The sequence below is a fragment of the Seriola dumerili genome, unplaced genomic scaffold (assembly GCF_002260705.1).
Source record: "Seriola dumerili isolate Sdu_G_001 unplaced genomic scaffold, Sdu_1.0 BDQW01000002.1, whole genome shotgun sequence".
Lineage (NCBI taxonomy): Eukaryota > Metazoa > Chordata > Actinopteri > Carangiformes > Carangidae > Seriola > Seriola dumerili.
This window is the reverse complement of record NW_019174257.1, coordinates 7,285,120-7,310,048: the sequence shown is the minus strand read 5'-3', so window position 1 is coordinate 7,310,048 and position 24,929 is coordinate 7,285,120. Positions and strand designations below refer to the sequence as shown.

At 41.8% G+C, this 24,929-nt stretch overlaps 1 protein-coding gene across 1 annotated transcript; it reads right to left on the bottom strand.

Annotated features, from left to right (window-relative positions):
• Positions 1 to 2,779: 2,779 nt before the first annotated feature.
• Positions 2,780 to 22,515, bottom strand: LOC111236217 (protein crumbs homolog 1-like). Its single transcript, XM_022764915.1, has 13 exons — positions 22,416 to 22,515; positions 20,138 to 20,374; positions 19,102 to 19,297; positions 18,792 to 18,931; positions 18,191 to 18,373; positions 14,614 to 15,579; positions 12,406 to 12,959; positions 12,065 to 12,230; positions 9,936 to 10,875; positions 9,167 to 9,211; positions 8,344 to 8,466; positions 7,492 to 7,618; positions 2,780 to 3,328 (listed from the first exon to the last, which is right to left on the bottom strand). The coding sequence occupies exons 1-13, from the start codon at positions 22,513 to 22,515 to the stop codon at positions 3,110 to 3,112; spliced, it is 3,996 nt and encodes a 1,331-aa protein (XP_022620636.1). The 3' UTR covers positions 2,780 to 3,109.
• Positions 22,516 to 24,929: the final 2,414 nt, after the last annotated feature.

Genomic DNA, 24,929 nt, shown 5'->3' with positions numbered 1-24,929 from the left:
CAGACTCCAGAACAATCTCTGTACTGGCCTTATTCATTGCAAACACTTTAAAAAACTTATTTACTATGCAAATATTTAAAATGATCAGAAAGGTCAGTTTTTTTCACATTATATTATATACGATTCTACTTGAAAAATAATCACAATCAAACTAGTTTCTAGTGGGAATAAACCTCGCGTCCCTAAATAAATAAATAAATATTAGAGTCTATTTAATTGTGTGAGCTGAGGTGTGTCTTTTGGTGTTAAAGAGGGAGTGTATGGTGTGCCTTATACAGTCGGAGTACCATCCAGTATAATCACAACAAGGTACAGTATTATAGAAGGAATGAGTATGCAATGTTTTCAGACCACCTTCAATCTCAGTAAGGAACATTGAACATTTCGGTATTTATATGATAAACACACACAAGAAGCCCAACTTGGACCTGAGAAACTGACCTGAATTGAACTTGGGTTCTCGCATTGTTTTTGTAGCTGCTCTGTTTCTGAGTTTCAGCTGCAGTCCAGCTGGAGTTACTCAGTGTTTTCCCTTGCTGCGGTGGTCAGCGGGAACCTTCTTGTCTGTATTTAAGAGAGGATCTCTGAATTTCTCTGGGTTATTCGTCCTTTTGTAAATTAGGTACTTTCTTTGATTGTACTGTTAGGTGGTTACTTGTATAGTTTGTGCTCTTCTTCTTTTTGTTCTCTCTCTTTTTTAAAACACCTTTAACACTCATTCTGAGCTAACTGTATGTAAAAACATTTCTCAGACGAGTTTCTCTAGTTGATTTCATATTGATGAAAGATTATTTTCAACTGAATAGATGTGTATTTTTTCTGGCTTGAGTATATTTTACATGGATAATATATGATTGGTGTTGTATGTTGTAAAAAAAAAAAATGACACCTAATATTTGAATGTTTTAGATTTTATTTTTGGAGAAATAAAATAGAGAGAGAATATTAACAAAATGTCCCATGTAGCCATTCATGTTCAGGAGCATTTGACACGTTTTAATGAGCAGAGACTGACGCTTGCTTGTACATGGTACAATGCTTACTGTTGTATCTGCATGTATGTACCTGTATGTGTTGTATGCTATGATTTTGTTTTGTTTAGTTTTACAGTTGTGGTTTATTCTTTTGGTATTGATTATTAGTTCAGTATTTAGCAATTCCATCAAATCAAAAATGATGGAAATGAACATCATTCTGCCTTGCATTGGGTATTGTAGAGTTAACTGTCATCTGCCTTGCAATTTATGTAGAGGAAAGCATTTCTACTTTTTTTTGGTTAACTGGCTACTGTAAATCTAACCGTAACTCTGGTCCCGTTTACACTAACGTCGTTCAACGACAAAGAGAGGATTGTCAGGGGATTTGCATTTCAATGTCTGCAGGGCTGTGACAGCTAAGCGAACAGTAAATATATAGTAAGTATAAGTGTCCTGAAATTGCAAATTTGGAGTGAGAGGAGGGTGAAAGACTATGTAGCAGCGTTCAACTTTACAGAGATATTAACATCATTTCCCTGAAATCACGCATTTAAAAAAAAAAATTAATATTTTCAGTATATGGACAAATACACTGAATGTTACAGTAAGCAACTTTTTAGTTTTCATTTCAGTCTCTTGTTTGGGTATCGTAATGATGATTAACTCTTCTGTATGCCATTTACTGATTTTCTGATTCTGTGCACACTTGCATGTTTTCATGGCAGAGAAAACAACTGTCTTAAACAACTGAGGTCAATCTAATGAGCTATTGATGATGAGTAACTTGGTACAACTGCACGTAATGTATGCACTGTGAACTGAAAATAAATTATACTGTTTCATTCCTATGCATCACCGGACTCATTTTCTTTATACCAAAACACTGTATCAACATAGACTCACATTATGTCGAAAAAAATATGTGTTGCATTGACAAAATAGTCAGTGTGGTTTATTGTGTATTTACAGTTCACACAGCCAAAACCAGGTAAAGCAAGAAACTGCCCCAGGGTCCACACTGTGCATTTTCCAAAGCTGCATTTCATTAAATTGCCACAAATAAGACAGACAGAAAACCTGGGGCCAGGTGTTATTCCACTACAGGAACACTGGTTGGTTTTTGGGTCTCTATGCACTTGGAGGTGACAGAGCACAACAGCAAATTGTTGTCTGATAACGTGTTACTATAACCGTGTCGGTTTATTGATTAAGCAAACACTAAAAGTAGAATCACACTGTTCCTAAAGACGTAACACTTTGTAGACCTTGAATAAATCAACACGAATAAATTCACTTTAATTTTCCAACAGATTTTCCGTACAGCTGCCAATAATTAAAAAAGGTACAAAGTAAAATTCACAGTTTAAAAAATAATAAGCAAAACAATCAGTACAGTATGTACAATTAAAATTACAACTTAAATCAGACAGTTCCAGTTACTAACAATATACAAGCCAGCCTTGAAGAAACTATTCTCAACTAGTGCAACTATAATCCTGAAAGATGACTCTTAAAGGACAGGTATGCTGTCAGTAAGGAGCTACAGTTCTGGCAGCAACACTCAGTGAATAGAAACATTATACAGTAGAAGTAGAAGAGACAATTTTCCTGTAATAAATACACATGGATCGAATTTTAGGAATTTAAATAAGGAATGTTTAGATTTATTCTGCTTGTTTCCGGATGAGGTTTTAAGATATAGTGTGTGTGTGTGTGTGTGTGTGTGTGTGTGTGTGTGTGTGTGTGTGTGTTCACTGGTCCATCAGCTCTATAATTATGGACACAAAGATGTGACAGACTCAATACCTGCTGATTGCAGATCTTTGCATTTAGATGGATGAACTGCTGGGTGGTGAAGCCAGGTGCAAAACATCTCTGGGCTACGTATTTACACACAAGATCTCATACAGTCTTCCAGCATGTGCATTGGCGAATGAAGAAAGACAGCAACGATTGTTTTAGGATGGAGGTACTGCGAGGTGAAGACCATGTTTACAGGCAGGATCCAGATGTTCAATCCCATCTGAGTTGGCCATACATCTGATATCAGGAGTATTTCTGCTTATCAGCTCCTACACGACTCTAACAATGAGATTATTAGCCTGCATGTAAACACTGCCCCCACCTGCATCTCATATCAGTCTCTCCATAGGTGGCGGCTGGGTGATGCTCCACATCTCCACCCTCGATCCCTCCTTCTCCTGCCGGCTGGGACTGTAGGTGCCGTGGGTGGCGCGGCGGTTCAGCGCCACCACCAGTCCAATGGAGGTCAGGATGAGAACCAGCAGCAAGACAACAGACACCAGACTGATGGACAGCAAGAGGTCAGAGGTCAAACCCTCAGAGGTCAGCTGCGGGGAGGTGGGAAAGAGAAACAGATGCTTATAGAAAAAAAAAAAAAATTCAGGCAAATGTTTTGGTTGAAAGATTTTTCACACACAGGGTACACTGTTTATTTCTGTCTCTCTCTCACACTTTCCCTCTGCAGTCACACACTCTTACACACACACTTCTCCTCTCCTGACTGCTTTACACTACACCAGGCGCTCCACGCGCGCTGCCAAGGTGCTGATGGATGTGTTTCCCAGCTCAGCAGGTGGGCTGCGACCACCAGGAGCCTCGAGTTGCCGTGGACTGAAACCTCCCTCCGTCTGCCGCCTCTCGCGCAGTTTGGCTACGGCCATCGCCAGCCCCACCATCACCACTACCGCCAAGCCAATCAGACACGGCGCCAGCACGGCAGCCACCCGAGAGCTGTCTGGAGCACGCTTTATCTGTGGAGGATCATACACACATACACATACATACAGGCAAGATGCTGCCTGATGATCCCATCAGCACATAACACCACCAGAGAAAAAACAAAAAACACTCACACACCAAAAATAGCTCATACACACACACTCTTTTCAAGTCGGAAGAAAAGCTATTTTACATGAGGTGTCTGAGGGTGTTTCAATGACTTGTGAAACCTGCTAAGATTCATTTTTAACACACAGCCCTCGTGGCCCTTTGATCTTCACACACCAAAAAAATAAAAAAATAAATACACACACACAAACAGCCTCACCGCCGAGCAGAAACACCAGTACCCTGCATGCAAACACACGATTCTGACCTCACCGGTCGAACCCAGTGAATCAAGACCAATCAAAGCCTCCAGCAGCAGCAGGTGAGTGATTGTTAACATTCATTAACCAGAAGCAGCAGCAGATTGCACTTACATCAGTCGTCGTGGTAGGTGTGATAGTCGTGACACTCTGAGTGGCTGATACAAGGTTACCAACAGCACAACAGCTGTAAGTATCGTCCCATAGCACTTCAAATTCTGGCTGACACTATCTCCATAACTAAAGCTTCTCACTGAGCTTGTCAGGTTACACAAGGCTCTGGGAAAAAAAATCTCAGAAGTAAGCAAACTTTACACTGAGCAATCAACGTGGATACATAATTCTCATAAAAATACAACCATCCATATCCCGAGGCAAAAAAAAAAAAAACTCGCTCTAGACATTACACTTCCCTTTTCCTCGCTACAGGTTCTTTGTTGACTCCTGGAAAGTGCTTACCTGTCACCGCAGCACAGTTGGCTGTCAGAGCAAGTGTGACACAAGCGAACCGGAGCAGCCTGCAGCCAGGACCCGCCATCAGTCACTGACTGCCACACACACACACACACACACAGACAGAGAGAGAAAGAGAGAGAGAGAGAAAGAGAAGGAGAGTCGCGGAGATGTCTGACTAACCAGTCTCTAAGGTACATGGCAAGGCCACCCTGAAGCCACAACAAGAGCAGCTACACACACACACAGAAATGGCAGCTATGCTTCCCTGCTGTCAGCACAATCAACCCAATCTGTGCGTGTTTGTCTGTGTGTGTGTGTGTGTGTATGTGTGTATGTGTGTGTGTGCCTGCCACATAAGCTGCCCTCATACGTTTCTGTGAAGCAGACCGAACTTCTGTGAATGTCACCAGTTCTCTGCTGAAACTGCACTTCAGCGGCACATGCTGCTGTTTCTGCTGGCAAAGCACATTTCTCTCTCTCTCTCTCTCTCTCTCTCTCTCCCAAAGGATGGCCACATCAGTGCCAGCACTGAAGAACTGCTTCACATTTCCTCCCCCTCTTTCCTCACCATTAGGGCTGCAAAGGACACACACACACACACACACACACACACACACACACACACACACAGACTTGAAAGAGACAAGACGGGAGCGAGACAGCAGGTGTAACGAAAGAGAAGTGCCATTGCATATTTACTATGTGGTCAAAAGTATGTGGGAGCCTGAACGTTACATACATACGTTAAACAAAAACTCCACTCCTCTGGGAAGATATTCCAACAGATTCTGGAGCCTGGCTGCAAGTTATTTGATCCCATTCAGCCACAGCAGTATTAGTGAGGTTGGGTGATGAGGGCTGGGGTTAAGCTCAGGATTTTGTGTGAGCCAGTCAACTTCTTCCACATCATCAAAAAGACTTTTTTTTATTGAAGGAAAGTAGGTCTTTAAACAACAGTCATGTGCCCATATGAACATTGAAACAGGTTTTTCTTGATGTAATCGTCCTGTTCATACTGGCCAGTTTAAAGGCTTCAGCTGTTCAAGACTTGTTTGTTATTATCCCTTTACTGCAGCTCAATGGGGAAATAGTGTCATTGGAAACAGTCCTTGGAAGATACTATATTTACTTGATTTGACTATCTGAGACTGCTGAACCCTTTTATTAACTTCAGATAAACTTGCATGGACGTGTTGCAACTTGGGCTATGAACTTGGGCTATTCTGGGATATACCCACACTAGATCTTGTTAAGAGAGATTAGGTGTCTATGTTTGGTGTCACGGTAGCCACCTGACTTGGGCACGTCCACTTCTTCACGCACACATACGCCGATACACAGTTAGTAAGTTTGTAAGTAAGTTTGTACCAAGGTGAAAATAGGACGTGAAAATGGAAATCAAACAAATATGTTGTTATGGAAGAGAAAAACAGTTGAAAGAGATGAAAAGACAGACAAACAAATCAAGATTGGTAAGAAAGATTTTTTTTTTTTTTATTTGACAACAACAGAGACAGACACAGGATTTAAAATGGAGACAGGACATGAGGACAGAATATGATGGAGGAAAGACAAAGATAGAAGTGACATGTATCATACATGGATCATTCAGCACAGTGTCAGCACAACAACACTGAGAAGACTACCATGAGCAAGTCTACCATGAGGAACAGACAAGTGCAATGATTCAGAGCGTTATGAAACGTTGACCACAACAGCATGGTAAATGTTGATAGGTACCGTTCAAGCAGAGCCGCAGAGAATTCAGGCTTAAAATATCCTCGCCTCACACAGGAAGGTTTAGAGAAAGAAACTTCTTCTTTGGTACAAAACAACGCACAGCAGTCAGTCAGTCAGTCAGTCAATCAGACACCGCAGTGCTCTGAATGCACATCAAGAACAAAGAGACATCTCCTAGCCCCTGTAGGTGCTTTTTGTGACTGTTTTTGATAGTTCACACATTCATCCGTACGGAGCTCGAAAAATCCAGTTCAGACGAGACTGACAGATATCCTCAATGAGAAACATTATAAATAACTAAATAAATTATAATGTTCCTCCCTTCACCAAAAACGGGCTTTATTGAATGTAGACTATCCTTCCCTTTAGACCATAGTAACCACCCTGCAGTTTTGTGCTGACACAAATATTTGATCAATTAATTAGTCAATATACAGATTAATAATAATTACCTTCAAGCTTAATAACAGATTCATATTTTAAGGGATTTATGAAGTAAACACTCTCTGATTTCCTGTTTCAAATTGAGTTTGTTTAGTTTTTTTGGACTGTTGCTCAGACAAAATGAACGGTTCGAATGGGCCCTGACAACATGTGATGGCCATTTTTCACATTTTATAGATTGAACGATGAGTAAAATATCAAGAGAATAATCAACAGATTCATCCATAATTAAATTGATTTGTTACAGCCCTAAATGGTTTTGTCTGTGGTGGTTTTACAAGCAATTACTGCCTGTATGATTTACAGCTACTTAAATAAGTACATCAAATGGAGTAAAAGAAATAACTATATCGAATAAGGTGCTTCTGATTACCAAAGTGTCATTTTAAGGCACAGAAACAGCTCTGTGGTACCATTACCTGCACGCCGAACTAGAGCAAACCCTAACATATGCAGTGTGCTGGACATTACATGTGTGTAAAGAAAACTACAGGGCTTTTCCAACAATTAATCACCTGTGCAAATACACTGACAAAGCTTAAGACCCCCCCACCCCCCCACCCCACCCCCCCGCACCCATACTGTCAAAACGTCCCACACACACACACACACACACACACACACACACACACACACAGACGCACTCAGTCGTGTTCTCCCCAGTCTACCTCTGGCTCGTCGTCCAGCCTGAGGATGAGGTAAGAAAGCAGCTGGAAGAGGTTCTGCCACAGCAGAACCGCCACGTAAAAGTAAATGTCGCTTACATCCGTCTGGCATATGTCTCCAGCGTAGCTCATGTCGCACACGCAGACAAACTTGTTGATGAGGTTGCGGCAGTAGCCTCCGTTCAGACAGGGGTTGGACCTGCACTCATCCACCTCCTGCTCACACCTGCAGACACAAAGTCGCAGTTCCGTCAGAGACACTTTGACCACTTATAGCAGCTGGTTTTATTGTTAGGTTTGGCACTACATTTGAGGGGCATTTTTTACTACATTTATGTCCATGAGTTGTAACTAGTTCCACCAATAAGAGATTTGCCTTCTGAAGATCTCAGATGGTTTCATTTAAATAACTGTTTGAGACCTAAAGGGATGATTATCTATTTAAATCTTTTTTATCAATCTTTTTTATCAATTGTTTTCACAAGAAAGTGAAAAAAAGCCATAAATATTATTATAGTCTTTCCTACCCTATTAATCATTTCAAGGCCCTCTGGAGGGGCCCGACCCCTAGGATGAGGACCACTGGACGATTCTACCCAACAGTATATAAAGTGGTTAAAACTGGCTCCACCTCAATCTGCTCCAACAGTAAAATGCTGCTTATGCACTGATGTATCAGTATTAACTATCAAACAATGCTATATATGTTATATACTTCATCTGCTGCTGCTGCTATCAGGTTATAATGGCCATGTTGTGCACCTGCATGAATATACTGGTCAGCTGTTAGCCACACAGGTGGTAAATGAGCCAATGATTGTCAGCTAAAGCAGCCATGACATCAGTTCTCTGCCTGAACTCACACAATGCTCCGTAGGCAAATCATTTTGGATCCATTTTACTTATTCACAGGTTTTCATTTAACAATAATCACGTATCTTTCTTTCCTACCGGTGTCCGTTGAAGCCGGGGGGACAGTCACAGGAAAGCTCTCGGTCAGTGCAGTTGCCTCCGTTGAAGCAGGTGTAGTTTCTGGTGTCATCGCCACACACAGAAACAGGCAGCTTGGGCCGTCTGGTAAAGGACGGTCAGACATGTTAGAGGGTGAAAGCATGTGCAACTTGTGTGTTTTTATTTGAGCCTGTACAGTCAGAGGTATTGTTGAGTTCCCCAGAGTTTGACGTCTATACGGAAGCAGAGGAATGAGCCAGACAGGAGTTGCATTGTATGGCCTCCCGCTGCTCTCCACAGGGGAGACAAAGAGGTTTAGGAGGTGACCAGGATAATAAGATTAAAGACCTCATGCAACTATTCACCAGCAGGATGTCAAATCACATGTACAGGAATGAAAAAGCCAACCATTCCTCTTTGGCCTCTGTAACCTTGTGTTTGCCTGAAGCACAGCAGCTCTGTTCCAAAATGTTCTGCATCTGTTGGCAATTTGAAATTCATCCCTCAACAATTACAAAATACAAGCTTTTTCATTTTAAAAAGTGCACAGTTTTGGTGGGTGAAGTTTTAATTAAGGTGCCGGGAATCATTTTGAACTAAGCTGTCACTCATGTGAAACAGTGGTTATCTCCTTTTAAAGCAAACAATGTCACAGGCGACGGTAATATTAGCTTTGCTTGGCGTTTTGTCGCATGTTGTCAAACAAAAAAAAAAAAAAAAAAAGGAGACACCGTACATGACATATGAGAGACAAATATCTAACAGGAAACAAATAGCGAACACCGGAGAAATAGAAGAAGAAAAAAAAAATAAAACAACTTACACTTTTCTGACAACAATGTACCACGGAATTTCTTCAATGCGTTCACTGGAGAGAACCAGATGGCAAGATGGGGGTAGAAAGAGACACAAACAAGAGAGACAAACAAAAAGAAGTCATTTTGATGAAAACTTTACAGCGTAGATGTTCCCAGTAAAGGGAGACGTGAAGCTTGTCTGGTGGCTTGCTTAGCGAGACACTTGCAAAGGTTTTTCTTGTGCAAGAGATGCAAAATGCAAGAGGCTGTGTGTTTACAGGATAAATGGTTGGAGGCGTTCCCCTGCTGGTTCTCGGAGGCAAACGGTAGATGACAGGGGAAAGAAACTGGTGCTGAACCAGAGAGCCTTGTGTAGTGAGACACCACAGCAGACTGAGGCCTTTTCTGGCTGACACTAGAATAGAAATGCAGCTTCTGAGACACTCACTGCAGGTGTGGTTGAAATGCTGAACAGAGGCAGAGATGCGGAGACATTTACAGTGAAGGATCTTCTTTGTGTTGTGCTGCGGTCCCTTGTCTGTGCAATTTTGGAGCATTTATTTGTGTATTTTGTGTTTACTAACTAACTAAAGCTCTGAAAACCGTTCATAGAAGAGCAAAGTCATCTTCAAAGTATTGAATATTCATATTGGGATTGTTTCCTCTTCTGCCGCTGGTCTATACTTTCCACAAGCCTGTTGCGTTTCACCAGAAAGCCACTATTCTAGGCTATTTTTATTCTATTCTATTCTATTCTTTTTTTTTTTTTTTTTGCGCTATATCCAGAACACTTACTTGCAGAGGGGTCCGGTGTAGTTCTCAGGGCAGAGGCAGGCGTACCTGTCCGGCCCGTGCAGACAGGTGCCTCCATGGGCACACAGGTGGTTTTCACACACATCCACCTCCTCCTCACAGTCCACACCTGCGTAGCCAAACTCACAGGTGCACTCGTACGTGAGCCCGTTGATGCTGCAGTTGCCGTGGACACAGGGACCGGAAGCGCAGGTGTTGGTGAAGAAGTCACAGCGTCTCCCGGCCCAGCCCTCTGCACAGCTGCAGTTGTAGGTGTTGAAGTGGTCCTGGCACTCCCCTCCGTTCAGGCAGGGGTTCGGCTCACACACGGGGGCCCCATTGCAGCCAAGGAGCGGTGGTTGCAGTGATGTCTGGATGAACTGCTCCTCCTGTAGGCGCGGGAGGTTCACATCAGAGGAGCTGAAGTAAGGCAGGGCAATGCCACCCAGCTCAACTGTGCTCAGACATCCAGCCATGGACCAGCCGGCATCGGGGGCCAGGCCTCCCAAGAAGATGTCCACCTCCTGCCTGAGGAAGTCCATGTTGCCTCCCTGGCTCCTGGAAGTGCTGGCTTCCTCTATTTCTTCATCCAGAACCAGCATCCACCGGGAGGTTGGTGCCCACGGCGCTGCCATGAACACATGGACACTGTGCCACTCACCATCACTGACACTCCTCTGGCTGCTGAGGCTGACTGTAGACACACCTTCCCCTCCCTCTCCCTCACTGTCGTCTGAAGCGGTGCTCTGAAGCTCCATGAAGAGGAACCCGTCCTGGACAGAGAGTGTGATGAATGCTGAGCCCTTCTCTGCATGCAGGATAGCTGCATTACGCCTCCGTGTGCGCAGGTTTAGGGAGAGGTTAGTTAGATTGCGGGATATATGGCCGTTTCCCCGGTAGGACAGCACAGTGCTGTCGTTCATGAAAGTTGCATTGGAGTAGCCTAGAAGAGAAAATATCTGCCATGTATATTTGTTTACACATTTACACACTCACTTTGTAGCACCCTCTGTCAGCTGGTTTCTCAGTCTTGATTATCTACAGGCTTTAAAAACCAGAAAACAACAAAGGTATTAAGACTTCTAATTTAAAGATCTGACAGACAACAGACATTATTACAGCATCGCATTTCCCTGTTTGATAACACTGAAATCCTTTTAGGCAACTACATGAGGTCATCTATCGTAAATACCTGTAAGAAGCAGGTATTTGGTCTTCAGTGAGTTAATCACTTAACATCGGGGGTGGCTTACAGGACAGACGGGCGACACAGTAAATCATCACTAATCCCAGTAAAAAAAGGATAAGCTGGCCTCAGGCCAATCCTGCTTTATGGAGCACATTCAGTATACTGTGTGGGCAGATTGAGGCCGGTATATAATCAAGTGTGTGTTACATGGTGACCAATTAAGTCAGCAATGACCAATACCACAAACAAGGTCAAAGATTAGATAAGGTATATGTAGGTCTAAGAGGTAACAGACCTAGACCTAGAAACCTAGAAATGATGTCAAGAAGATTCCAGAAGAACATGGAAGCAAAATGTATCTTCAAAAACATGGGACAAAAATGAACTCACTGTTCAGGTGCATTTGAGAGCATGAAGTGACTGAGTAACAACTGTCACATTATGTAATAACTTAAAAATTAGTATTAGTATTAGTAACATCAGCTGTTAGAACATTTTCTGACCTTCTAACACTGATTAAAAATTTCTCATAACCACAGGTGTGGACTTGAGCCTTGGACTCGAGTCAGAGTGAAGTTACAAAAATGACTTTTCTCAGGTTTAGGCCTGGTAAAATGCCAGAAAAATGACTAATACATACAACAGTGTTGGGAAAGGCCCTTTGTACAGTAGCTTGAGATATGCTAAATTTAATTCTTTGGTTTATGCATTATAAGGTCTTGATGCCAGCTATGTAAAAAAAAAAAATTATAAACATACATGAAAGGAAAATGTTCAAATTCTGTGGTATTTTAATCATCAGCATTCCAGCCTGGAAACCTTTACCATAGCAAAAAAAACTAAAAAAATGTATCATAAAGTTTTGCGACCAGACTTGGATTTGCCACCTATGACTTGAGACTTGACTTAAAAACTCACTCTGATTAATTTGGACTTCACTTACATTCATATCCCTGGATCAGCATCCTGCACTCTGAGTCTGTGGGGCAAGGGGACAGCTCGCACCACCTGACCTCTTCACAGTGCCGCCCTGCTGTGCTGGGGGGGCAGGTGCAGGTAAAGTCATCCCACTTGGAGTAACACATCCCTCCGTTGAGACAAGGGTTCCTCTGAGGATGAGAAATTGATACAGGGGTTTACTCATACCAAATATTTCATGGCGTCTCTTTGATGAGTTTTAACTATGCGTCAATGCTCTCATAGACGTGACACTATTCCATCACTAAAGACAGACATCATCAGCAGTGAGAGAGGCTGAAAATAAAAATAAATAGAAATACTCACACTACAGGTGTTGTCCCCTGAGCACCCACTGGTCACATTCTCCATGAACTCCAAAGGATAAGTTCTCACTGAGGTGTCCAACCCAAAGAATTGCAGTCTAGTGTCACTGATCCTCAGGTCCTGGATGCAACCTTTAAAATATCCACCAAACACTGAAGTCGTCTTGCTCTCCAACAGACCTCCCACATACACAGTATCTCCCGCTTGGACATTGACTGTCCTGATCTCCACATCACCCTGTTTCTGAGCCGCTATGTACAGCGCCATATGATCCTCCGCCACCTCTACACTCACAAAGTGGACTTCCCCGTCATCGACCGCACTCTCTGACCGCAGAGTCTCGAAGTTGTTGTTGAGCTGAACCGTGACCCTGCCGTCCTCCAGCCACATGTGCAGGTACTGGCTGCTGCTGTTGGCGAGCACCAGGAGGAGTCCGTTGCGCCTCCGTGTACGCAGGAAGAGGGAGATGTGGAGGTCGTGACCCAGATCATCAGTGACTGTGAACGCAGCGTAACTGTGAGAGTCCTCATTCCCAAAGCGTGCAGTCACATGCTCTGCAAAAGGGGGGAAAAGGTGATCAAGATGAGAAAAGCGAGTTGACTGGGTGTCAGTACCAGGGAAATATCTTCAGAACTTTTCATCTTGGCCAACATGTGTTATATTCAAAGGGGTTTTTATAAGTTCAAGAATGTAAATTTATTTGCAGGTCTTTCTTTGTACTGAGAACAGAAAGATTAAAAAGGAGAAAAACATTGTACTCAACCAAATGCAGAAAGAGAGTTGGGGTGCATGTAACTGATGTCAGTGTGCACCAAGTACAAACAGAGCTTACGCCCCCAAATCTCAGAAATGTCTTTTGATACAATTCATTCATTTAATATTATGATGGTTTCTTCTCATCTGTGCTAAGCATATAATCTAAAAATTTAAAATTAAAAGAGCATCATGACAGATTTGGGTGTTCGCAGAATTCTCACTATCTGGGGAAAAGACATTTAAGCAGTTTCCGTTGAGGTCCCAAGAAGAACAGACAACGAAAGGGGAAATTTAAGCAGCCAGCAGCCCTCATATACTGTATGATCTGTGCCCTTTGTCATCACTTTCTACTGTGGTTTGGTCACCTGATAAGGCAGCCAGAACACTGAGAACACACAGAGGTCATGCAGAAAACAATAGGTCATATAACAGCTAAATAAAAGCTTGGATTTGTATGTGTGGAGATACTTTTGAAGTGTGTGCATTTGTGTCCATTAGGGTAAATGTGTATGCAAATATCCCATCACACACTGGTGATCAGTAATCTGCTTTAGACTCAAGAGGCTATTGAAAATAAAAATGCAACCTTTTTTTTCATTCAACTTATCACTCAGCTTCTAATGTCTTGATGAAAGGTTTCCTTAGCTCACTGAATGGTGTGCAGTTTCCTTGAATGTTCCTCTGTGTACTTCCAAAATAGAATCCCTGCCATCCTTAATCCAGTGCGTCAGATAAGAGGATCTCTGCCTCTGTCCTTTACTGTGGCTTTTGATTGGCCTCGTTTCTGCTCCCTTATCTTCTGTTACACATCAGCAACTGAAGATGTTTGTTTTTCTTTCACCCACTTAAGAAATTTGATGAGAGTGACTTCGTACTCTGATCGCAATTAATCTGGTTATCTCAAAAAGCCTACAGCGTAAATATGAGTCTCATATCTGCTTTTGGTGACACCAGCCTGCGATCTTTCGGTGACAGAGCATTCAGTGTGGCAGCCCCCACCCTCTGGAACTCTCTCCCAGAAGAGATCAGCACAGCCGCCGCATCTCTGGACATTTCCAAAAAACTGCTGAAAACCCACCTGTTCACCAAGGCCTATGGCCTCTAGCTGCCTCATCTCCTCCAATCTCCTCCAATCTCTGCCATCCCTATTCTGTCTTGTCTTGTTTTAATTTATTTGTTCTTTATTTATTTTATGTTTCTTTCCCTGTAAAGCGGCCTTGGGTAACTTGAAAAGTGCTATAAAAATCCAAATTATTATTATTTATTATTTGGATATATCAAACTTTTCCGCACATTTTTTGTTGTTGTTTATGTTTGTGCAATAAACCTCATTTGACAGCACTAATAGATTTAGAAAACCAAAATCTACAACCAGTTTTTCCAATGTTGCTATTTGACTTTCCAGTTTTTCCACCTATAATATAGTCTATTATTTAACAGCTGTATACATACCCTCCTCACAGTCGTGCCCCTCATAAGGCCTTGGACACCAGCACTGGTAGCTCTGCCACAGGTTGACACACTGTCCTCTGTTTTGGCAAGGCACATCCAGGCAGCGGTCCCTGTGGCTGCAGCCAGGGGACACGTTAACAGCAGAGTCACTCAGCCATTCCTCAGGGACGACGAGCTGCCAGTCCACAAACACATCTCGCATGCAGCCAATAAATGCTGGAAGTGGAGAGGCCTCACTAGGGCCATTTGAGTCCTGAAGCACTCCTCCGATAAAAGTGTTCTGAGGATGCGCCACCAGCCTGCCCAGGGTGCTTTGGAGTGGGGCCACCCTGTGGCATGACTGGTTCCCACAGCTCCCAGTGTCATCCAAGAGTTTCAGGCTGAGCACCCAGTTTCCAAGCAGGGCCTCTACAGAATGCCACTCTCCGTCTGTGACATTGTGTGGAAGCTCCAGAGACTGGCTAGAAAGCTCTGCTTCAGCACCAGCAGAAGCCTCCTTCCACAGTGTGAGACGAAGCTGGCCTCCCTCCAGCTCCAGGCTCAGCAGCAGGCCCCTGTTGTTCCGCTGGAACAACACTGCTCTGGGCAGAACAGTCTTGAAGCTGAGAGTGATGTTGCAAGAGACCTCAGCATCCACTAAGGGACTCTGAAGCAGCAGGTAGCCTCTGCGTTCAAAGGAGAATGTGGTAGGGGTCACGCAGAGGGGTCCAGTGTACCCAGCTGAGCAGGAGCAGGTGTAACCGTGAGTCCCATCCAACAGGAAGGGAGAGCAGGAGCCTTGGTTCTGGCATTCATGTCCCTCACAGCCCACCAGCCTCACATCACAGTTTACACCTCCATAGAGAATGCCATCATGACTCTGCTTGAGGCAGTGGCAAACGTAGCCTCCAACATGGCTCTCACACCTGCCCCCATTCTGGCAGGGACTGGGATCACACTGGTTTATCACCTCCTGACAGAGGGAACCTGTCAACACAAGAAAACAATAACTTCCCCTAGCTTGTGTTTTTGTCTAACAAGGGAAAAAACAAATCCATCTAAACTATGTGACTACAGTTGTGAAGCAAATTAAAAGCATCATTTCAGATGTAAATGATGCACTGTATACATGATGTACTGTGGGCTGATTTTGATTATTCTGCTCACTATAAAAGGTAATAACTGTCATTTCTCTCAAAAAAAAAATCTCTGCTATTAGTTTACCATTAACAAGTCACATTGATGCACTTGTGTTGAGCTATTACGTGGGTATGTTGCATAATGATTGCTAGTGTAGACACTGACATGACCCCCCCCCCGCATTTTCTGCCATATTTTGTCGACACCTGCTCCTAATGCGTATCATGGGTCCTGTTTTTTTTTTTTTTAACTTTTTCGGGCCTTTGAAATAGTGTGAACTACCACGTTTCTCCTCTGATAGACATGTTGTCAAGTTAGCCCCACCTGACCAACCCTTATTATTACAGTTCAGTTTAGTTCACTTTAGTTCACTTTAGTTGGTATTACATAATAGGAATACTAAGGACTTTAAGTTTCCATGTAGTATTCTCCTAACACTGTTTGTCTGTTTGTTTTTGTTGATGCTATCAGATTTAAAATCTGAAACAAATGCACCGAGTAGGCATTTTGCCGTAAGGAGCAACAATTATATGTTCTATAGTACATCACGGTACACTGTAGAAAAATACTGTAACAACAGGAGGGCTGCTTCAAGTGCACTGTGGATAGCTATTAAGTTATTTATTGGTTTTATATTGGTAGCATGTAAGGATAAAAGAACAGCTGAATGAAATTCATATTATGTAATACCAATACTAAATATCTAGTTACACAAAAACATGTTTTGATTTTACCTGTTCCAAGCAACAAAATTCCCCAAATCCATGGTGCAGGTGTCCACATCATGCCGTCACTTTTTCCCCCAGAACTGCCCCAAACTTGTCTAACTGCACCATATTAGTCTGTGTGTGTACAGGCCATGCCAGTGGAGGTCCGCTCCTTGTCAACTTCTCTACAACCACATAAGAGCTGAATAGCTCCAGTCAGGAGACCAGCAAAGCCAGATCCTGGGGATTAAACTAATGCTATTTGGCCACCTTAGTGAGTCAGTGCCACTGCAACTGGCAGGGAATCAATTTTTAGAACACAACTCTCAGCAGGCAACGGCTCACAGTCTTACCTACATCGCTAGATCAAGTCTTGTGTAAGCAGGAGAACTAGAATTTTCTGCTTTTGCAATTGAATTGTATAATTTGATGTAACATCCAACAATGCAACAGTGCTACGTTTCTCTAGGCATTGTTGCACTGCGAATACATGAATATCATCATATGTAATATAGTATCAAGTACATTATCTGTTGATCAGATTTCCTAGACCTAAGCACTCATTTAACTAATTTGCAATTAAGAGTCAGCTGTCCCACAGCCCTCTCACACAGGCATTACACAACCATAACAGGGACAAGATGAAAACAGCATCATAATGAGACTCAATTAAAAGCTACTACATGCAGTTGTGTCATTATAAAATCTATTGTGAAGGCTTGGGTTCTTGTTTATAAAAAACTGGGACAATCCTAGAGAATAATTGTGCAGTTTATGATGTGCTGTCTGCCACAGTGTCTTTTTTTATACTACCACTGAGGGGCGCTACAATAATGAAAATGTCAAACCTGACAAAGGTCAGTTCACCAAAGTTATAAGGTCAACAACAGACTTCACAGCCTTCTCTTTCAATTGTTTTCTATCACAACAATGCTGATTCTGAAGCTGTCCTGGGAGTTCACCCACCCAGTTATTTAGTTAGTTAATTTAGCTTTGTTTTTTGTTTTTTTTTAGGTCACAAATTACACCCCTGATGAGTTCTCTGCACATTAACTGAAACATTAACTTTTACTTAAAAGTTATGTTGTTTTTATTTTGAACATGGTAAAAACCATTAATAAAGAGTCTGTGTATTATTCTGAGTTGCCTGTAGGTTGTTTCTGGAAAATTTAAAGATATTTCTATTGCAATGCTCCTAATATAATATATAAACATAATATATTTGGACTGAGTTACGCAAACATAATATTGATGCACTGAGCCCAACAAAGAAATCTATTGAAACCTGTTGTAGTGGGGTGGTCTCATTCATTCATCATTTAAAAGTACTCAGTAACTCAACCTATCCGCATGACAAGATACCATTAGGGGTGAGATGATTTGCTTTTTGGATTAACTCAGCTCTCACTTCATCAAAAGGTAGAACTGACTGTGTTAATATGCAGTACATGCATATAATGTTTAGCATACATTTTTAAAAATATATTTTTATAAGTAGCAAAATACTCTTTTAAATTCACCCTCTCACACTGCTGTTGCTCCAGGCAAAAACTCCTCATCCCACTGATCAGAGCCCTGAACTTCCACACTGTTCACTGATACAATACATCTTTGGTAATTTTTGCAGGTATGTCAGAGCGAACTTAATTCCCTACATACTATGGAATGAAGTGGAAACTATATACTGCTTTTTAACCGTCATTAGAGACCTGTGTATAATCAATTCAGTTTGGTTATTCAGAATAAGTTACCTGTTGTTCCTGGAGGACAGCTGCAGATGTAGCCTGCAGCATGCTGCTGGTCATAATATTCAGGGAGCAGAGGCTCACTGCCATACAGGGCCTGCCATGACCTCTCAATGCAGCGGCCTCCGTGCATGCAGGGGCTGCTGCTGCACTCACTGATGTCTATCTCACACTGATGCCCTTGGAACCCTGAAAGGAGGAAGCAGTGTTTCAGATGGGAATAATGTATATAACTGACAGCAAATATCCCATCCAGTGTAGACTACGTGATAGAGTCAGAATGTCGAGGGCAGATTCTGTTTTTGGTGCTCTCATCGTGGATTCATGGATGCGTTTACCTGCACATAGACACCTGTAAACACACAGTCTGAACAACATCATACCACAGTGTGTATACAAATTTGTATGCATGTGTTTTAAGTATACTTCTGTCTTTGCTTTGTCTTATTCTCTCTTTGCAAATTGATTTCTCATCCCTCCCTCTGAGGTCCATGTCTCTCCTCCTTGATTACAATATATGCGTCTCTTGACCATTAAAAAACACTTTTGAAAAATATAAAGTCTGTAACTCAGAAATCCATTTCCATTTCCACCCAATTCCATTTACCTGGCCAGCATTCACAGGTGTAGTTACCCTGGTCGTCCGTACAGATGGCGCTGTTGAAGCAGGGTTCAGAGTGGCATTGAGGTAGTGGTGTCTCACAGTGGATGCCTGTGAAGGCTGTGTGAGAGCAGTCACAGCTATATCTGACACAATCACACAAAAGGATTGTGATTATGATTCAGAAATTTGATAATTTACAGTTTTTTCTCAGTTTGTGTTAATAGATGTAGTTTTGTAATTATGCATGACAGTCCAGCTTGTCTAAACTTGGCATAAGATATGTCTTTTCCACGACTGGGGCCGGGCTGCTTACTCATTCACCCCGTCTATACACCGAGCCCCATTTTGGCACGGCCGCTCTTGGCACTCGTCCGTGTTGATTTCGCACCGGTGTCCTTGGAAACCGGGAAGGCAGGTGCAAGTGAAGCCACCAGCGTAGTCATGGCAACTGCCACCACTGAGACACGGCTGTGATTGACACTCATCAATCTGGACCTCACAAGTGGCCCCTGTGAACATCAAAGCAATACGGATGTCAGAGGGCAGGGAAGCACGATACGTAGAGTGATGGCAGAGGGCGAAAATGAGTACAGCTTTTATGTGGACTGGCTGTGATCATGTGTTGACTGCTCTTTTATCTCACAGCAAGGATCTGCAGATGTTTGCCACACTAAGGCAGAAAAAAACTGTACACTATACACAGTATCTTCTCCAATGTATCACAATGACATTTAAGACAGTACTAAAAATAAAAGAAGATATACATAGAGGCATACACGGTAATAGCTTAGAAAAAGTATGACACATTATTATTATCCATCCATCCATTAACCATACCAGCTTATTCTTGAGGGTCACCTGACAGTGTGGGAGAAGCAGGGTATACTCTGGGCACGTATATACAGACACACAGAAAGGCCCAAGCCCTCCAGCAGGTTTTAACCCAGAACCTTCTTGCTGTGAGGCGACAGTGCTAAACCCTGCACCACAATGCTGCGCTCATAATTATCCATTTAATTAATAATTTCATAAGACGCAGTTGTTCGAGCTGGTTGTTTTGACGGTTGCACCCTTTGTGCCCCTTCAGTAATCTTGATCCATATTGTACCCTAAATGAGACAGACTGACCTGAAAAAAGTTTGGACAGACCAAACAGAAATGACATAAAATGATACATGTGCACATGTAAGCGCTACAGTTTTTTTTCTAGTATGTCCAATTTGCCAGGAATCCCCAAAGTAATGAACTCATAAATATCTCGTGACAAAGCCTTTTGCTTTTTAGGGACTGAAATGTCGTCTCACTCCTAAGATGCTCTTGGGAGATGCAGCACAGTTCTTCCCACTCACCAGTAAACCCGGGAGAACACAGACAGGAGAACCTGCCCACTCTGTCCACACAGGTGGCTCCGTTGCTGCAGGGCTGTGAAACACACTCATTCACATCAATCTGACAGTGAGCCCCCTGGAACCCCGGCACACAGAAGCACGAGTAGCCGTCCCTGTGGGTTCTGCATATTGCCCTGTTTTGGCACGGGTTTGGAGAGCACAGGTCCAGAGTTTGAGGCAGCCTGTCAGGAGAGGCACCTATGAACAGAACACATTTATATATTTATATCACCAAACATCACATCATTTTTTACCACAAAATCAGTATTTTCAATCCTCATGTTAAAAAAAACATTTTCAATATGCCACTATTGATGTCCTCTACTTGGCAACATCAGGTTATATCTACAATGCTATGAAAGTGACTCAGATACTAAGTATTAGATGAAGAAAGTTGCTCAGTCTCCATCAGCAGGTCAAACTCCCCAAGAAGCTACAGCTATCTATTACAAAATAAAGAAAATGAAGCAGACGTGCTCTCAATTAAGGGCCTCTCAAGGCGTCATGGCTTGCTGCCACGGTAACCAATTCCACTGTTTGGCTTCAGAACTCAATCTGTTTCCATAGAAATAGATTGAATGCAAGAAGGACAAAGAACATCCGACCAAAGTAAGAAGAAATTAATTAGAGGCATTTACTGCTTTACACTTTATGGTGTGTTTTAATCAGCAGGATGTTAAGGCCACATGGCTAGAGCTCTGTGTTTGAGTCTGTTTTCAGTCAGCACATGCTATCCATACTAATGAAAGGATCAACACTTCATCCTCCTGAGAAACAAGGATGACAAGTAATCATTCTCAAATTGTGTATGACTTAATCATCTGTGTTGTTTTCCATTTAAAAATTAAAAATATTATATAGAGAATTGTTCACATTAACCTCACTCAAATCACACGCTATTCATATTTTTGTTGTAAACAAAGTGTTTATATATAAAGTGTTTCTTGTAATTTCAATTTCAACTTTTCCACTATCATAAATTTCATCACATATTTGCAGATAATTATATTGCAATATCTTTCATATTAATACAAATGGAAATGTTTCCGGAGATTGCTTTAGCACAGTAGATAAATAGTCAGCTCATGAGATCCACACCTGAAAGAAGAATTTAAGATGTCACTTTAATGTCAGACTCCACCAGACTTCCCTTGTAAAAGCAGACATTTGTTTATTAATCCTGACTATCTGTATAAACTTGCTGATTCAGTTGATTTCAAGGACAAACGCTATTCTAAACCTTATTATGGTTTGGCATGTCTATCTATAATTTTGACAGCTATTTTTTCAATTCTCAAAAAACAACAGCAAATTTTAGAAAAGTTTTGTCAAAGTCCTTAAATGCCTAAACTCAAGATTTTTCCCTTAAACCTTCCCTTAAGTTTCTATAATTTTGGAAAAAAAAACACAGTATGACAATATCACAAATGATTTCTGTATCTGCTTGACTCATTTCTCCAAAGGATTTATGATATTTTAGAGATTGAATGAAAGTTGTGTGGGTGTGAGCAGTGTGTGGCTGCACATTGTGTTTTCACAAACATGTACTCACAAGTTTGTTAGATAAAATTTTAAGAAGTTTACATAGTTTCACTTTGACCTGAAGACCAAACGTCTCTAGAACCTCAACCCCATGATGAAGTGTTGCTTTTTTTCTTCACTTCTTCCCTCTAAAATCTCATCTACCTTGACACATGCCCCCTACAGCGCTTACATGTGCAAGAAAAACATCAAAGACAAATAGCTAACATCCAGGCATCTCAAAATCGCCGCTCTCCAGGCAGAACAAATGGGACCAGCTCAGAGGCAATGATCCACGTAATCCCTGGAATGTGTATAAGGGGACACAGAGGCATGATGCCACAAAAAGGAAGCTTCAAATCAGCTGCACAAGTGTTGCTTCTATTACATGATAATCAGACTGCATCACATTTCTAAAAAGCCCTGAAAGTAATATATAGATATTGGATGGATATGGCAATACTTGAAGGTGTGTTTTGCATGAAGGGGTGTAAGAAGGATTTGACATAATTATGAAGCTGGGGGCCACAAATGTAGCAACGCTGATATGAGCAGAGATATTCCAATAATCATGCACAGTAATCATCCTTCAAGAGCCCAATCAGGCTGAGTGCAGACTATAAAGACACAGAAGAGCACAATCACACTTGGTGCTCCGTCTTCACCAACTTAGGCACCAATCATCTGTCATTGGTGGAGGTCAATCAATTTCACAGACAGCAGGCACGGTTCTCCTGGAGCAGCTTATACATGTCTAGACTTGGACTCAGCATGACAGAGGTATGTTCCAAGTGCCCCAGGGGTGTGATGGAGATCATGGGTATCAGTGGCGATGCTCTGACCATATGCCTATATTAGCACTCATTATAACAAGGATCAGCCATTAAATTCAGACCAGATTAGAGCCACATGTTAAGGCAGTGTAACATGTATATGTTAGACTCTTACACATTCACACATTTAAGAAAAGCTTATAACCATGGGAAAAAAAACTTGTCAATGACTGTCCATTTATATGATGCAGGAAATCATGACAGGTGGTGTCTGTTGTAAAATTTGCTTTTTGCTGAGTCCACTCAACTTTCAGTATTCCTCTGAGTTCAGTTCAGGGTAGCTGAATGCCTGGATATATTTACAGATACTTTTTGGTTGTGTGGAGTTTAGCAAAAAATTATTCTTGAGGGAAACTACTACTATAATACTATATATATATGTTATAAATGCAAATATCAAACTATGAGACACATACCATCCTTTCCTAAAGGTTAGTGTCTGAGATATACACCTTCTGGTTTTATTGAGCTTGATCTTATCAAGGATCCAGGCCTGTTGCCTATTTGAGATCCAGATCCAGCCAACCACACATCCCCTCCCACAGCATGTAAGGCTTTTTCATATGCAAATGACTTCTGAGGGTCTTTGTTTGGTCCTATCTGGAGGCCCTCAAATGGCACATGTGGGGCACCTGAAATCTCCTCCGGACTGATGCATGTTGCTGCTGTATCTGTCTGTGTGTTTGTTTCTGTGGTGATAAGGAGCTGTTGTTGTTTTGTGCGTTTTGTAGAGACATCCTCTTTTTGTCCCATCGCTTACCCACACAACAGAACCCCCACCAATTTCCCCATTCCCTCACGGGTCACTACACTGCCCCCCGTGGTTAGACCTCTTTTAGTCATTTTAGTTTTTCAGTCTGTAAAATGTGTATAGAGATCACTATAGGCAGTGATGTCACCTCATAGTCTTGTAATTGAAATTCCAAGCATGGACTGGTTGAAATGCAAGCCAATTACTACGCCCACACAGTGACCAGTATGAAATTGTACAGGGCTTTGATTACTTTCAATGTTTGAGAAAATGTTTGCATGAATAAAACAAACGTGTTTGGAATAAGTATCGTACTTGAAGGCTTGCGAGAATACATACTGCATGGTGTAACGATGGGACTCTCACTCTAGTTTGAAGCTGGACAAATATAAAAAGACCAATTGTCTGTTTTACAATATAAGCAGATCACATGATTATAAGTTGATTACAGAAAATGTATGACGATACAGCTGCAGCATGACATTAAATAATGACTGAAAATTGAAACTCAACTCAGACCCACATGATAAAAGCAGCATTAACTTACCATTTATCACAAACAGTGATGAGATGAGAATGGTGCAGGCAAGTAATTCAAAATTATGATAACTAATTAAATCCATAATCGTTCCAGGAAATCATCCTGCTCGTTGTGTTGAAGTCTTGTCCTGCACGGATCTCTCTGCTTCTGCTTGCAGCGACGCATCTGTTGTCAACTCCTGATCCACTTGATGCACACTTCTCTTGCTGGAGCACCATCAACAGCCTCCATCGCACATGAAATAAAACAGACCGCAGCGTGGCGTTGAAATGTGCAACACACAAGTGCGGAAACAGAATATTCGCGGCTGGCATAATCTGGTTGAAATTCATATACATTTTTAAGCGCTGGAAGATCCAATCATCATTAAAGCGTGTCATTAAACAGAGCCAAAAACACACACACTAAATGATCGTTGTCCCATTGTTGTTTAAGGTGTGTTAGTTGATTCACGACGTCAACTCGTGCATTGGATACCACGAAAGAAAACATTCCACCTTAAAAGTTGCCGGTAGCTGCCGGTAGCCTTTTAGACACAACGGCAGTATTTGTGAACTATTGAAAATAAGTTTGAAGTTATTTTAATAGGTTAGTATTATTTTGTAATTTATTGTAAGTAGGTTAGTAGTAGTAGAAGTAATGAATATTGATGCACTATAGTCGGTGACACTATATAGGCTAATGAATCAATCATCAAATAATGAAACATGGAACTTCATCGGTTCGCTCCACTTAAATAAATACAACTTATGTAATGAATCATTTCATTCCATCAAAGAATGGCTGTTTGTGAATGTACATTGGATTGGTTATAATAAAAAGTATATTGATTTTTTTTTTAAAGATCGTTCCCACAATTATAACAATCAAAAAGTACAAATTTAAAGGCCACAAAAGTCAGTGTAGCTGTAAGATTAAAAAAAAAGTGAACAAACTTCCGCGCTAGGCGTTTCCATGGCAACGCGACCAGGAAGTCAAAGGCGAAGTGGAGGGGAAGAGACGGTTCAGTTCTGGCAAATAAAACTAGCTTATTCCCTTATGACTATATCAGAGTTTGAGAATTTTATTGCCAAAGTCTTAGTATAACATTTCCGCCGTGATTCCAGT

Bases quoted from the DNA above. Each gene is read 5' to 3' on its own strand.
- LOC111236217 (XM_022764915.1), bottom strand. From the start codon at position 22,515: ATGATCTCCATCACACCCCTGGGGCACTTGGAACATACCTCTGTCATG. The intron at 18,374-18,791 runs GTAAATGGAATT...TCCTCCTTTCAG, and splicing joins CACCTGTGAATGCTGGCCAG to GGTTCCAAGGGCATCAGTGT. The intron at 7,619-8,343 runs GTAGGAAAGAAA...TTGTGTCTGCAG, and splicing joins CCCGGCTTCAACGGACACCG to GTGTGAGCAGGAGGTGGATG.